Source organism: Phalaenopsis equestris, unplaced genomic scaffold (genome assembly GCF_001263595.1).
Source record: "Phalaenopsis equestris unplaced genomic scaffold, ASM126359v1 Scaffold000167, whole genome shotgun sequence".
Lineage (NCBI taxonomy): Eukaryota > Viridiplantae > Streptophyta > Magnoliopsida > Asparagales > Orchidaceae > Phalaenopsis > Phalaenopsis equestris.
Genome location: NW_018164609.1, coordinates 554,980 through 571,241, shown reverse-complemented (window position 1 = coordinate 571,241; position 16,262 = coordinate 554,980). Strand labels below are relative to the sequence as shown.

At 36.4% G+C, this 16,262-nt stretch overlaps 3 protein-coding genes across 4 annotated transcripts in view; 2 read left to right on the top strand and 1 right to left on the bottom strand.

Annotated features, from left to right (window-relative positions):
- The first annotated feature begins 1,636 nt into the window (after nucleotides 1-1,636).
- Nucleotides 1,637-2,671, top strand: LOC110022060. Its single transcript, XM_020720838.1, has 2 exons — nucleotides 1,637-1,981; nucleotides 2,078-2,671. The coding sequence occupies exons 1-2, from the start codon at nucleotides 1,655-1,657 to the stop codon at nucleotides 2,504-2,506; spliced, it is 756 nt and encodes a 251-aa protein (XP_020576497.1). The 5' UTR covers nucleotides 1,637-1,654; the 3' UTR covers nucleotides 2,507-2,671.
- LOC110022058 (pentatricopeptide repeat-containing protein At3g09060) lies at nucleotides 2,387-5,173 on the bottom strand. The gene is made up of 2 exons (XM_020720836.1): nucleotides 2,720-5,173; nucleotides 2,387-2,474 (listed from the first exon to the last, which is right to left on the bottom strand). The coding sequence occupies exon 1, from the start codon at nucleotides 4,982-4,984 to the stop codon at nucleotides 2,900-2,902; it is 2,085 nt and encodes a 694-aa protein (XP_020576495.1). The 5' UTR covers nucleotides 4,985-5,173; the 3' UTR covers nucleotides 2,387-2,474; nucleotides 2,720-2,899.
- An 8,572-nt stretch (nucleotides 5,174-13,745) lies between these two features.
- Nucleotides 13,746-16,262, top strand: part of LOC110022092 (AT-rich interactive domain-containing protein 1-like) — a 12,466-nt gene continuing 9,949 nt past the window's right edge. The window contains exon 1 of one of the 2 annotated variants that reach the window (XM_020720886.1): nucleotides 13,746-14,584. In XM_020720886.1, the coding sequence (XP_020576545.1) occupies nucleotides 14,021-14,584 (564 nt within the window). In that variant the 5' untranslated portion in view covers nucleotides 13,746-14,020. The remainder of the gene's footprint in view (nucleotides 14,585-16,262) is intronic. The other variant, XM_020720885.1, reaches the window with a different exon arrangement.

Below are 16,262 nucleotides of genomic sequence, written 5' to 3'. Positions count from 1 at the left end.
TATATATTGGACGGTAGAATGCTTTACAATGCACAGGCTCTGACCCCTGCTTCTTTCAAAGCCAAGATAGGAGAGTCAAGTGTAACTAGCATTACCTTTACAGTAAAGAAAAATATCTTTACTGCAGCAAGTAAAAAAAAAAACTTTTGTGCATACTGCAACAATTTTAGCATGGAAGTGTGCAGGGAAGTATTTGGAATTTTTGCAAATCAATTTTGCTACCCAACATGAACTCCATATCCATTTTTTTTATGCAATAAGTGAACTAGAAATCCATTCTTCTACCCACCGAAAACAGCAAATTCAGCCCACCATAAAGGTGTGAGTCATTCATGTTCTTTTGCAAATCCATTCAGCAACCCTAAACTACAATTGCAGCCCATCGAAAAGAATTACAACGTAAACATTTAATTGAAAAACCATGGAACAGTAATGCATTACAAACAACGTCGCAGTAATGCATTACAAACGAGAAAGCCCAAATATATAATACGATTTGAACCAACAAAATCGGGTAGAGATGAAGAGAATGTCCCGAATTGTATCATGTAATAAAGATACTCCTTTTCCAAATCCAAATTGTAGCATTCAATAGAGATGCAACAAAATCGTATACAACCTTTTCTGAAGAAAATAAACATTAGTAAATGGGAGTTCTGTGAGACAGAATAAACATTAGAGATGCAACATAAACATATACATCCATAACCTATACATCCTTTATCGGTTATGGTGTGCACACCTGATATAACACTTGTAATAAGGGTTAAGCAAGAAAAAAATGGGAGTTCTGTGAGACAGATGTCAAATCAAGAAAAAACCTTAAGAAAAAGGTGAAAAAGATGGTGTTAACTACCAAACAATCACTCGATAGAACCATGACATTTTGCAAAACTCAGAGATCCAAAACAATAGAAGCAGAGATATGGAGAAGAACCGAAAAAAATTCATCGATCCAAAAAACTCATGAATCTAGAGCATATCTCGACAGATCCAAAGCGTATCCTAAAAAAACCAACGACAAACAATAGTAGATCTTACCAGAGAGAGAAAAAGAACGAGAAATCGAGCCCTAATGATGCTTTCAATCGGAGAGGGAGGAAGCGAGGGGAGGAAGCGAGGGCAAAAGAAGGAATTCGAGCCCTAACGCCAACAGCCAACGCCGAACGCAGCCGAGGCCCCGCGATCCGGCTAATGAAGAAAAAGGGATCCGAGGGACGATGCGTTCAAAACGCCGCCGAACGAACGCGCGAAACAAACGCGTAGGCGGCGTTCTGAAAACGCCACGGCACATGTATAAGCTGTGTCAAACAGGGCCTTAATCTCAACTGAAAACATCATTCTTGATTTAAAAGTATATGGATTTGATAAATAAGGCTTTACCGGATTTACTAAATCCTATTAAAGGTAAATGCAGAGTGCAGCCAAACACCCGCTAAAGGTTATGTTCTATTAAATATCTCATCAGGGTGGGCCAAAATGTCAATGACAAGGACAAGCAGACAAACTTTATTATTACTTCAGACAATATTTTCCGAAGAAAATCTTTCTTACCGATAACGTTACCAAGCTTGAAAAGTAAGTGGTGCAGATAAAGCAGACTGAGAAACGTATCAGTCTCTCGCTAGGTTCCTAGATTGGCGGATCGAGAGAGATGAACACCCTCAAAGCCATTCAATACGGCTTCCCTCTTACGAAGCCGACGCATATTCAACGAGACAAAGCCAACAGTAGGCGCCGATCAACCATCTGCTTCTCTACTTCTGATGGCTCCGAGTCCAGCACTTCCTTCCCGGATGGAGACAAGAGAAAGCAAGAGTTGCTTGCACAGATTGCGATGCTCCAGGCACAGAAAGTTCGCCTCACAGACTTTCTTGATAAGCGCTCATCTAATCTGACACAGTTTGCAGAAGTTGCTGATGCTGAGTTTGATGCCATCGGAGAGAACGCGCTCAAAGAGCTTGATGATGCCGGCACCAGGGTATGTCGCTAACTTAGATTTCCCTGCACCAATGCATAGGAGAACCCTAGCTAAGTTAATTAGTTTTGCAAATGTTTCTCGCTTTTGATGAAACAGATAATGGAGAAATTGGAAAGTCGGATGCAGGCTTTTGAAGAAACTGCAGAGTTAAATAGACAGGAGATGGAGAGTAATGAGAAAGTTTTGGAGGAGTTTCAGGAACAGATTGTTCGGGACAAAAATGAAGGCCTCTTCTTTAAAAACTTGGGGCAGAAAACATCTCGCAAGGAAGCTGAGGCAATGGAGGACGCACAGAAGCTTAGGCAGCAAGCAAAGGAGACAGCAAGCACAAGAACAAGGAGAAATGTTTACCTTGCATTAATGTTATTGCTGATTCTAGCAGTTGGTAATGCTGTTTTTGCTGGCCCAGAGGTCGACTGGCGGAAAGTTGGAGCATTGCTGTTGATACTGTTTGGTTTGCTTGCCCAGTTCATCTATGAGCAGAGTTTGTCAACTGAAACAGATGAAACAAAGAAGGAAAAATGAAATAGTATAAGATACAGAATCAAAATATGGATGTGTGCGTCTGTGTGTGCTGTGCATAGAATAATACTGCTAGCTGTATTTTTACTCGTATTGGCTACACTTGAAGATTTAAATATAAATGCAGCATGGTAAAACCGTGTGTCCGTGCATTCTCAGTCCTTGATGTTTTTTCTTTTCATTTAATTTTCCATCGAAAAAAAAATTCTCCTGTACCTTCAGATATAGAATGGTCAATCTGCTGTGCGTTTCCAACCTTCTTATAAACGTCGCAGCAAGCATGGGACACAATCAAATAATTAGAATCCAAAACCCATGAAAGTGGCAGATACTTAAAAGGCCCAAAAGAAGATTTTTTTTTTTAAACCTTGACAGGAAACATCGATGAACCTTAATTTAGACAACTCCACAGCTCACTACTGCTCTAACTAGTATGTTCCAAGTAATGCAAGTTGGTACAATACCACAGTAAACGGCTTCATCCAAAAACTTAAGTGCTTCCATGGTCTGATTATGCAAACAAAGACCTTTAAACACTATATTGTAAGATATGATATCTGGCTGCAATCCAGCTTCAAATATCTCATTCCACAAATCAATTGCCTTTTTGCTGTTACCAGCTTCATAAAGCCCATCCATTATAGTGTTTAATGTCACAAGATTTGGAGAGCAGTTCTTATGTTTCATCTCGGAACAAATATGTAAGGCTTCTTCCACCTTTCCTACGTTGCATAGGCCGTGAATGAGAACGTTGTGCAGGACAACATCAGCTTCAAATCCCAAAGAAAGAACTTGGCTCCAAATTTCAAGCGCAAGGTCCATCTTTTTATCCCGGCAGAGACCATCTATTAATGCACTGTAAGTTATCATGTCAGGCTTGAATCCTTTCTCCACCATTTCCTTGGCAAAACTCGAAGCTTCTTGGAACCTTTCCACCTTACAAAATCCAGCTATCAGTGTGTTGTATGTGACCACAGTGGGGGAGCAACCAATGCTGTTCATCTCATTGAAGATCCGAATAGCATGTTTCATCTGAGATGCTTGGCAGAAGCCATTAATCAGCGCATTATAAATATAAGAATTAGGACTACAGCCTTGTATAACCATCCGATCAAAAATACTAACTGCTTCATCTAATCTAGCATCCTTGCATAAGCCATTAATCATCGAGGAATATGCAAAAACATTTAATTTGTTCTCGCCCTTCTCTTCTGCCTCATTCAGAGCCTGCAGAGCCTTGCCAATATATCCACTTTGACATAAGCCATGAATTACAATGCCATAAGTTACTTGATCTGGCTGAAATTCACGGCTTAATTTCAAATGGTCCCAAACCAAAATTGCTTTTTGCACCTCACCGTTCTCAAACATGGCTTTGATAAAAATGTTATAGCTCACAAAATCAATATTCTTTGCTCTTAACATCGAAGCCCACAGGCTTAAAGATTCATCAATCCTGCCAGCTTTGCAGAAACCATTTAGAAGAGAATTGGAGGTAACCACATCAAGATGAAACCCAGTTTTGATCATTTCCGCATAAACCTGTGAAGCTCCGTCCACATTCCCCATCTCGCACATCCCATGGATCAAAATAGCGTAAGTGAAGGAATCCAGCCGGTGGCCATTGCTCACCATTCGATTCAACATGACCGTAACCTCATCAAACTTGCGGAGCTTGCACAAGCCATTCAACATAGCATTGTAAGTGGCTACATTGGGGGTAACCAAGCTATCCCTCAGCAGCTTCTCCCACATCTCCATCCCTTTCACAAAATCTCCATTCTTCAAAAACCCATCAATCAGAACATTGTAGCAAACCACGTCAGGCTCCACCTTCTTGTCACGCATTTCATCGAACAGACTGAGTGCACCATCCAAGTTCCCAGTTTGGAGCAAACCAGACATCAATGTGCTGTAAGTAACCCGATTGGGCTCTAGCCCGGTATCTGAACGGATAGTTTCCCTAAGCCGCAGAGCTCTATCAATCTGCCCACGAGCGCAAAGGCCTCTAAGGAGGACATTGTAGGTCTCAATGTTAGGGGAGACACGGGCTTGGTGATAGAAAAAATGGAAAAAAGTCTCGACTTTGTCCCAGTTTTGAGAACGGACGAAGGCGTCGAGGAGAGCGTTGTGAGAGCGGACGCCTGGGCGGCAGCCGAAGATGAAGGAGAGAGATTTGAAGGCGCGGAGGGCCTCTTCGGGCATTTGAGCGCGGGAGAAGGCTTTGAGGGCTACGAGGGCGGCGTCTTCGGAGAAGCGGTGGCGACGCGGAAGGGATGAAAAAAGGCGGAGGAGACGAGGTAGGAGAGTTGGGCTGGTGGATGAAACGCGGCGAAGGAGGAGGAAAAGGAGGGAAGGTGGCGGTGAGTAAGTAGGGTGCGACGAAGATAGAGTTTCGAGGTGAGATAGGGCGTTGGTGGGATTCTTTTCGCCGGATATGAGGTTGAGCAGAGGTTGGATGCGTGGGAGTTCGCCGCTCATCTCATTAGCGGACCAAGGAGGCGGTCGAGAGGACTACGGCCGGTTTTACATTTTAGTTGGGACAGATATATGCGATTCGTACAATTCTCTGTAGTTGTTAATCGGGAGTTGTTTAGATTTTTTTTATTCCAATTCTGGACATGTAAGCTTTATGTAAGATGTGATGTGGAGCGTACTATTTTTATTATACTTATTGTACCACTTTTATGTTCTTTTTTTTTATATATTTTATTTATTTGTGTTGTATACAAGCAAAAAATATATAGCATTCGTAAGAAATTGAGCTGGACTCACGCCCAGCGTGCGCCCAGCGTCCAGCGTCCGATGAATAGCGTCACCACGCATCAAATGAGGCGCTTTAGCGCTCAAAGCAGAAAATTTTGAGCTAAAAAACTGAAAGCATGACGCTGCCGATACAACAGATGCAAAGCCAGCATTGTCACGCCTAATGCTGCTCTAAATTGAAGATTCAAAATTGCAAAAGATGGTGCTTAAACTCACTGTTTTTGTGCCCAACGTCAACTCCTTGATAATACCTCATTAACACCCCGATGATGCCTCATTAGTGACCTGACACTGCTCTCCGACACATGGTGGTTATGCAATTCATATGACATTTTGGAAGACTAGGGGGATAAAATCACGTAAATTCTTGTGGAAGAGCAGAATTTTGGAGGCCTGGAGACGACTTAGAGTGGGTGTGAGTGTGAGATCAAATTGTATTGAGAAGGATTAAAGGGAAGAAGAGCATTGTAGAAGAATAGTTGGCTTGGAGCAATAATAGTGTCAAGCTTGTTTCTTTTTTGCTTTACTTTTATGAACCATGTATTTCTATCAATGATTTATCTCCTGTTTTCTTTACAAATCCTTAGGAATTAAATTTTTCATGCTCCTTTAATTGGAAGTGTGGAATTCATATTTAGTCAATGAGAAATTCTTAGGGTAATTCTATGATATATTGGTGTATTAATCTTTAATGCTTAATTTACTTTTTTGGTGGCCACTAGAAATGTTAAAATCACATGTGATCTTTGACTGTGAGAATATCTAGTTGGGTAACTTATCATTTCTTGGTAGAATAAGAATACTATTATTATTAGAATATTACAATCACATAGAAAAATGAAAAATCTTGGGAGGGGTTATGAAGATATAACAATAACATGAGACTTAATATTTTTTATGTCTCAGAAGAGAGTAAAGTGTAATTGTTTTTGGTTATCAATATTAAGTGGGAGAATTAAATTAATGAACACAAAATTTGCACATACCACTCTGGTAAAAAAAATTACTTTTCACTCATAATTTAGGACTTATAAAAAGTCTTTCAAAATAAACAAATTTTTTTAAAATTAGTAAACTAGTAATTAAACTTCTTTGAAAGATAACTCATTTCTCTTGGGATGAATAACATTGACTTATAATTTTGCATACCACTTGATCAACATGTATACTTACCTGATAATATGTGCATCATCTCATTATGAATTTTTTTTTTGTGTTCTTATCAAGAAATGACATTAATTTTCAAATTAAATAATACTACTTGATAATTTGAAATTTAGCTTTAAAATTGTAGAGTTTTTTTTGTTTTTTTAATATTTTAATTGGTTTCATAATTTATTTGTTTATTGTGTTTTGTTTATTTATACTGGTTGTAAAGTATTTTAAGAAAAAATCAAAATTAATAAAAGTATGTTATTTTCTTTGTATGAGAATTGTATTACATTTTGCTTTCTGTTGTGTTGTATTTTATTAATTGTTAATTTAGGGACATTAGTTAATCTTTTGTTAATTGCATAGGACTTAATCCATTAAGCTAGTGGTGTATGACCCTTAAATAGATAAAAAATGCTAAAAAGTAGATAATCTCAAAAAGACATTAGTAAAAATGGTGAATCATATGAAGAAAACATTCATCTTAGACCAAATAAGATTTTCTTAAACCCTGTGGTAGATGAGATTCATCGTGACATTAGTAATCCTTCCATATAAGCCAATATGTTTTAATTGAAACATGCTATGATTCAAATGTCTGAAAATAATTAATTTGAAGATTCACCTAAAAATACCCCAATTTACACATAAACACCATTTTAAATTCATATGCGACCATTAGCTTTAATGGTGTTTTAGATATTGTTGTTAGACTTAGGTTGTTTACTTATTCACTTAAATATAAAACCAATATATGACTTAATTCATTAACACTTGCTTTCACAACTTGGAAATAAACTTACATAAAAATTTCAAACTAAATACTTCCCTGCATCCAAAACTGTTAAACTCGGGAATTACATCAATTTTTTTCTCCCAAATGGATGATGAGTACATGGAAAACTGAGAGAGATTTAAGGGTCTACCTAAGAAATGTTTACATCATGTCATATGTGATTGGTTGATTATATAACTTGTTTACAATTATTTGATGCAATCATTTAGGTCTATAATGGATGCAGCAGTAGGGGTTTTTAAATATCAAAATAATTTAAGGAGACATGAGCACTTTTAAAGGAAATAACTACTACTACTTTTTAATGGTCTACTGAGAAAGTCAGCCCTATAAAAGTAACAAACGTTTGTGAACATGATATTATATTAATTTTGGCTACACGAGTAGGTGCATTATCTTAAAATTTTAGTTAACATAGAATTTAATTTAATACAATGATCACTAATAGCTAATGATAACAATTATGGACAATCAGTAGATCCTAATGTTATATATACGGAGTTGATGAATGAAAATTCAAATATACCAAACAAATCTTAGTCAAATTCCTACAATCCTTAATGGAAAATTAACCAAACAGAAATGTAGGGAATCATTAATGGAGTAACAACCAACAAAACTTCTTAAACAACTGAAATAATTAGAAAAATAATTTGTAAATTCTATGTCAGCTTACTCTTACGTATTCACTTTCAATTGACCATTTAAAGAACATAAATTATCATTAAAATAATTTGTGTTATAAATGAAAAACTAGTTGCAAAGTCAAGTTGTTGTCATAATAAATATTAAGGCGGTTAGCAATTTCATTAAGTAGTTGACTCCAAGGGATGTTACTAAGTAACACTAAAGTGAATCCAAAGAAAAGAAATAAGAGTGCAATACAAAACCATATGATTAAGGAGTTGTGAGGAGTTGGAGTTCGATAGAATTAGTATCAAACCTTCACTAGATTTATAAAAAGAACCATACCTGCTGGTAAAGAGCTTAGGAGAACGCCACAACATTTTTCTCAAAGCCTTCAAAAATAGAAGTTGGACCAAATGTTCTTCAGAATTCTAAAGGTGTTAAAAAAACTAACTATTAATATATCATTTCATAGAAGGTTTAGAATAAATGTCTGACTGTGCTACTTTACAAAAAATATTTTTAATAAGAAACTAGAAAAGGTGATTATGAGATTGTTGCTTTTACTGAAGAATGTAGTGTTATCATTGAGAATAAATTTCAAAAAAAAACTTAATGATCTCTGTATTTTGTTATTTATTACAATATAAGGGATAGTTTTATTATAAAGGCTTTATGTGACTTATGCTAGCATTAATCTTATGCTTCTTTTCAACTTTATGAGATTAGACCCAATACACGTTCAACATGCCACTATAGCCCTTCAATTAACATGTTTATCTTTCAGTTATCCAAAGAAGGTTATAAAAGATGTTATTGTCAAGGTAGATAAATTTATATTCTCTAATTTTATTATTTTAAACATGGAGGAAGTTAAATAAATAACTATCATGTTAGATAGATCGTTTTTAGTCATTAGAAGAACAATAATAGATATTTAGAAAGTTCTCTAGAAGTAGGTTTTAATGTTTTCAAATTAATGACATTTTTACAAGTCTTTAGAAATGATAAATTTATTAATGACATTGTTAGAAGCTATTTTAATGAAATTTTGGAAGTGAACCAAATAAAATAAGACTTAATTAAGGATAATTATGAAAATCTTAAGAAAGAATAAGATCTAGTATTCCTTAGTGCAATTAGGGGTATGTTTGATTCTATAGAAATCTCAACTTATTATAATTAGTATATTCTATAATTGAGGCACCTAGGTTAGAACTCAAGCTTTTGCCTAAATATTTGCAATATCGATCGACTACACTGCTTTGATCACCTACTTCGGTTCGATTGGCCGCCCCAGCACGATAGACCGATCACTTTGGGTTTGATCGGTCATCCCAGGACGATCACCCGGCCTTTTGGTTTTGATGGGCCACTCAGATTTGATCACCCGATCACTTTGGCTTTGATTAACTACACTAGTTCGATTACTTACTTTGGTTCAATCATCCACCCCAACATGATCAACCAATCACTTTGGGTGCAATCAGTCATCTTGGCCCAATTACCTTTCTTTTGGGCTTGATCAAACGCCACATGTCGATCACCCGCTTTGAGTGCAATCGGTTGTCCTGGGCCGATTGCCCTTTCTTTTGGGTCCAGTCGACCGCCTAATGTTAATCGCATGCTTTTAGTTTGATCGGTCATCTCAGGTCGATTACTCATTCTTTTGGGTTCGATCGGCCTCTCCAAGCTGAGTACTCACTCTTTTGGGTCTGACTAATCATCCCAGATCGGTCGACCCACCCTCTTTGGGTTGGGTCGTCCTACCACTACAAACTAGTTAAACGATCACTTAAATGCTTGTATGCTTTCTTGTTTGTTGCATGTTTTCTTTGCATTGCGTATGAAAATCTTTTTAACTTGACGTTTACGATTTATTTCATTGCATGAGAAATATATTTGCCTTATATGCTTTGCATGTGACATGTCATTGATGTCTCCATGAGCATACATTTTTGGGTTATCTCTCTGAGCACCCCACATTGTGGAGTCTCTTTGCGCACCCACGCTTGTGACCATCTTTTCTACATACGTCGTCGTATGCACAGAGAACAAACACTTGCACATGTTGTGAGGAGATGACTCACATGTATTTCCACATGCCTAATTCCCCATGGCACTACCCATAGTGTTAGAAGGCATTTCACATCGTGTTGAATAAGAGTCATGCTTCACAACCACTAAAATAGTGCAAAATATAATGTGTGTCTACCTAAGGATGTGATTCTCACCTATATGAATTATATGACTTAGTATGTTTGTCACTTAATATTTTTGTATGCTTTCCATTTGTATTTCATATGCTTAACATTGTCGCATTTCTGTATGCCTATCATTTGTCTTATTGTATATCTTACTTGTTTGCATATGTGCTCGATGGTGCCTCTTAAATGAGGTGTAAATCTTATTCATGAGTATCATGTTATTCAATGCAAACTCAGTCGTAACGGTTTATGCTTGTCACATGGCACTCTGCCGGCATCTGTAATTCTTTTCCATAAGTAGTTTGTTTTACCGGTACACCCTATTTGTATGTGTCATATTGCTTGTGACGTCCTTACATCCATGCATGATGTGTGCTTCGTTCTTTTAGATGCCCATTGTGATTGCTTTGTGATTCGGTCAAACAATCACTATGTGGGCATTTTACATATTTGTATGTGTGCTCATTTGCTTCAATAATTTATCTTATTTGTTAGGAAAGTGAACCTTTTGTTGGTTGTGATACTCAAACAAGTATTGCTTGCGAGAATATCTCGACGATTAATGCGATTTTTTGTATCACGAACAACAAACATCATGATTGTGCTGAGGATTTAATGATTTTAAAGCATGTAACTTTATTGTTAAGGATTTGTCATTAGCGGTTTGTTTTTTTAAAATAGAAAATAAATATTTTTGTTATTATAAGTACCAACCACCTATTTTAAAATTACATATATGTTAGGCCACATGTGAGACCGTTTCTTTTAAAAATGTCACATATCTTCTTGTGACGTTCTTTAGGACGGGATTGGGATTGGTGTAGTGACCACGTCAAAGTCGTACGGCTTCCAGAGACTTTATCCTTACACTTAGATTTTTTGTTAGATGGTGTGTTGGGCTAGGACTATGATGCTAAGTAATATTTTTGACTAGTTTAGCTATAGTTCTCAGTTGGCTTGCTTGTTCAAGCCAAGTGTCACTTTTGTGTTTTTAGTGTGCTTTTGGTGCCAATTTTTTATATGCATGGTAGTATATTAGGTCGGCCTTCTTCAGGGAGCCATGCATATATATGCACTCACAAAATTACAATAAAAAGGGGGAGCATGTGGTGATTTACATATTAACCTTTGCTTGCAGGTATTGCTTCGCGCCCCCACCAAACATGACTTAGACACATTGCATGTAGATAACTTTTTTCACTAACATATTTTAGTGTAGCTTGAGTCTTTATTTTACCTTCCTGTTGTACTTTTTAGAGTCCTTAGGAGAGACTTGTAGCCGAAATAAGATACATGCACAAGTTTCAAGGTATTTTGGAGGGGGAACCACGTGACGGGGGGTCAGGAGTAGATGCTTGTGGCTTATAACTTAATTTTGCATTTAATATTGATGTATAGATTTAGTACCAGTCATGTATATGCGGATTCTGACAGTCATTTTTTATGGGATATATTGCCGACGTTGTTTTTTTTTTATTTTAATTTGGCTTGTTTTGCTCTTTGTTATTGCATGTTTGAAACCTTGAAAACACTTTTATTATTTCATTTTGTGGTTTGTTTGGGAATCACGAACACAATGAAAGCTCTTTGAGATTTATAATTATAAATTTACTATAAAATCCTAATAAAATATTCAAGTTGATGAAAATTTTATGATTAAAATATTGAGGAATTTAAAATTTGCACTTTTACTTTCCTACATGAACTTTGAGCCAGTTTTAAAATGATTTGCATAGCATGCCTAAATCCCAAGTCATCTCATATAAGTTCTCCACAATTAGGATTAAATAATTGTATCTATTGTATGTTCCGAGGAGAAATCTTCGTGCTTCTTCAACACGACCGACCAAGCATAAGTTTTTTATACTTAGCTGGTTACTTAGCAGATGTTAGAGGCTTCCCCAACCCAAAGGGAGAGTGAGTCTTATGTAGAGAGTGATTATAACTTTGTAGCTGAACCTCTTCTTTCCTTTCTTTCCTAAGGCAACTCCATTTATATAATGAGTGTGAGTCCCACCTCATGGAGCTTCACCTGATAGACATATGATAGAGTTTTGGTCCTTTGACCATAGAGCTATAGAAATCTCCGTAGATGATGTAATTCACTGATTGCTGACCGGGGATCTTTTGATATGTTGGGTCGACTAGCTTCATGATCAGCTTGACTTCGGGTTCTAACAGCTTGAGATGATGGGTTCATGGAACCCTAACCCCGGCTACCTCTAGCTTTTAGGATTACTCTTCCATTCCTCTTGCTGAGGCCCTTTGAATCCTATCGCTCCTTTGACTTCGTTGATATCATCTTAACGACCCAATTATTGATAAGTTGCTACCCGTTTGGGATACAATTATTCACCCTTTGCCTTTATGCCCCGGTGAGCTCTGACGTATAGTGATATCCTGGTTTACATGATTTTCAATATTTCATAGGTTACGATGTCGACGAGCTGCTGCCCAAGTAAGATGTGAAAAAATAACCCTCTGCCTTGTGGATTAACGAGACCTTTGATGTATCAGAGCGTTCTCATAAGAAATAAAGTTTCTTCGATGACCTATTTTTCAGGTCCATGAAAATATAAGCGAAACTCATGTTATCGAGAGTATTCTTAGGCATCCCCGGTATCCCCGGTATCCCCTATGATGTAATTAACTAGAGGGATACGTGCCTCGATAAACTCCTGACCCCATAACAAAAAAGTTCTTTTTAGCTTTTTTGGTTACGGGTGACTTATGAGGGATTCTTTTCGTGAATGTTGTGTTTTGATGTACTTCTATCTGATCTTGTTTAGACGTATTGAGCCATGTCATTCCTTTGACCTATCACACAAGGATTACCCATATACAAGTCTTTAGCTTGTTTCTTTTTATTTGCTTGTCTATTTGTTGTAATATAACCTTCTTTTTAATTCATCTTCTCTTAGAATCAGTGAGATTTATTCAAATAAGAGACTTCTACGATGACATATAAATAAATAAGCTAGCGACTCCAAGTCTTAAAAAAGAACCAAAAAAATAGTATTTAACATCCAAATCATCATATTCAACTGCAAATATTTTTTTCCCACAATAAAATACCACTCTCATAATCTCATTTCAAAACAACCTCCATTGTTTCCATCTTTAATCTACGTATAAATAGTACAACCTCACAAGTGAGTTGTGAGGATTAAAAGGGGCTAACAATAAGGAAGCACACAAATGAGCAGGGGAATATGTGGTTGTTGAAGAGGAGGATGACATTATGAGATACGAGGAAGACAAAGGTGGATAATATATAGGAAGAAGCTTAGTAGATTTGCACTACAGAGTGAAGAATAACAAGAGTGAAAGTTCTCTTCAAATTGATAATAAAATTGTTGAAGCTAATTGATATAATAATTTATTATCATCTTTCACAAAAGAAAATAACATGGCTCAACTAAAAATTAAAATGAATAATTTTGATAAACTTAAAAATTTATAATAATATGTAAGTAATTAGTAATTATATTGCGTTAAATTAAATAAATAATGTTGATTCTATTATTGTGTATATATAAATACCATAAAAATATAGAAAAAAGCATACCAAAACAATGATTTTTTTTCCAAATTTATTCCTACACAAGCAATTATTTATTTGTATTTTTATCATATATAATATAATAAAATAATAGGATAATCATCCATGCGGTGGGAAAACATTATTAGTATGGGTAATTATCCTAGAATTGTAATCATGTAAGGTTTAGGTTAGGGTTTCCATTAGATCCACTTGTATTCCGACTTCCCGCGGCTAATTTCTCCATGTCCGTCGCTCCCTGTCGCGATTGATTCCTGTTCCTTTGACTAGCGTCTTCGAGTTCGTCTGACATTCCCCTCTGCACCGATTATCCGCGCGCGCGCGAACCAGCCAAAGTCAATACCCCTTCATCCGTCAAACCCAAGCCCGCTCGTCTCCATTGCCTTCTCCCTCCACCGACTTCTCTCATGCCGGAGCTCTCTCACTACGGCGACGGCCGCATACTGGATTCACTCATGCTGCCTTATGTATCCGTTGCCTCGGCCGAGGCGGAACTCCGAAGCCTCTTCCATCAACTTTCTTCGCACGGTGGGCTCGTTTCTGAGCTCTTGTTAGGGTCCGAACCCAACCGACCCGACCACTCCGAGCTCTTTTCCTCCTGGGTCCAGCGGCTACATGCCCAAGTTACAGCCGATGGTGAAAAGAGAGAAGACAGAGAGGAGCGTCTGGATGCTCCCGGTCGATGGCTTAATTTCTGCCCGGATCTGAGGCGTAGGATCAAAAAGCTCGTCAGCATAGTAGTTGGAGCCAGAAGCTCCGGTTCGGAGAAGCCCGATAACTTTTTTTTGAAGCAGAGAAGCGATTCCATGCGGAATGTACTGCTTAAGCTGAGGAACGTGGCTGCAGATCCTTGCGATAAAGTGGGACCAAATCAGGAGTTTAAGGATCAGATCCTTCGTGCACGGAAGGTCCTATTTCTGAGGGCGGAGGAGATTTCCATTTCCGACATGGAAGAGTTTCCTTATCGTTCGGTAATTTCTGTTAGTGAAAATCTTTCGTGCCGCCATAAATTTGGAATATGTTTAGTGATGGCCGCTGGATTGCATTGCCTGTCAGATAATCAGCTTATGATTCATAGCATGTTAGTCAAACATTTGTGTCCTGCACAGTTAATAAGTCCATGTTAATTGTTAATTAATGATCATTATTAACTCGACGTACTTTTGGCTCATGCGTGGTTCCCCCATATTGCTAATTTTGGTTATATTTGATTTTTTTTTCGATATCACATATCATGGCACGTCATGCCATTTTCATCAATTTACCATTGCTAAACTTTCATATGAGTGTTTGGTATTTGCTTTTCTTATCCTAAACTGCATATTTATTTATACTCTTACCTCTCATTTACTTCAAAAAGAAATTTCTTATTGAAATTTATCATGTATCTATTTTATGAAGAATCCAAAAATCAATTAGTTGATATAAAAAAATCACGTGTCTATTGCTAATAAATCCATGTAATTCTCCAGCCTTTTGTTTTGGCTGCAAAATGAAGTTTGTCGGTAGATATAATTGTAACCATGGTTAAGTGGTCCTTTGAAAATTTTATTATTTATAGACGTTTTTTGCTAATGTCATAATCCATGTTAGCTGCTAGTTTTGCATAATTGCCATCTTTTTTTATGAATACTAATTTGAAATGGCTCATGCAATATATGCAACATATTAATGAAGTTCTGTGGAGATTTGGATAAAATAGAGAAAGCGATGCAAATCTTCAAGCATCCATAAGTTTTTGAAATTTCATTGAATAAAAATCAAAATACTTTTCATCACTAATTGAATTACATATTTTTAGAAACTGTTATGATAATAGGATTTATTCCAAATGTGAAAATTAAATAAATAATTAGTTCTAAATTACAAATGACTCATTATGATCACTGTGGTCAAACACTTGAAAACATAACTCCAAATGCTTCCATTACTAATCGAACTACATTTCCTTAAACTTCATATCCTTAGATTCTATTTATAATAATAAGACTCATTCAAATGACAAAATTAAAATCATAATTAATTCTAAATTATAAATGACACATTAGCTACCACTAGCTTTATGATAACTATGGATAGACGCCATGAAAATAATGTGCATTTTATATACATCATGACATAAATTTAGTCAATGAACTGTAATTGACAATTAAGATTTAGCATCTTTTGTGCCATTTTGGACATGAGTTCATTATCCATTACAAGCTTAAATTTTTATATTCAATAGGAAAGTGTACATTTGGTGTTCGTAATCTTTCATTGTAGAATGAGGTTGATATCGTATGAAAAGAGAAACTTTAACATACGGAACACTATGCCAGTAATATTTGAATGCAATTAAGCTTTGATTAGCTCATAAGAAGGACAAATTTATATGGCAATTAGACTATTTTCTCGTATGATCTGAGAGCTGGACAAAATTGCAATTACTAACTATGTAGTTGGTGATTGAGATGCTGGAAAATATTTTACTAGAGATTGTATAAAGAAAGCTAAATTTAGGTAATTCGAACATGCACTATAAAGGGTGAAATTCGAACATGCACTATAAAGGGTGAAAATGTACTCATAAGATGTGTTGCAAGTCAAAAACCAATAACTATATATATATATATATATATATATATATTAATTAAAACCCATTTTACC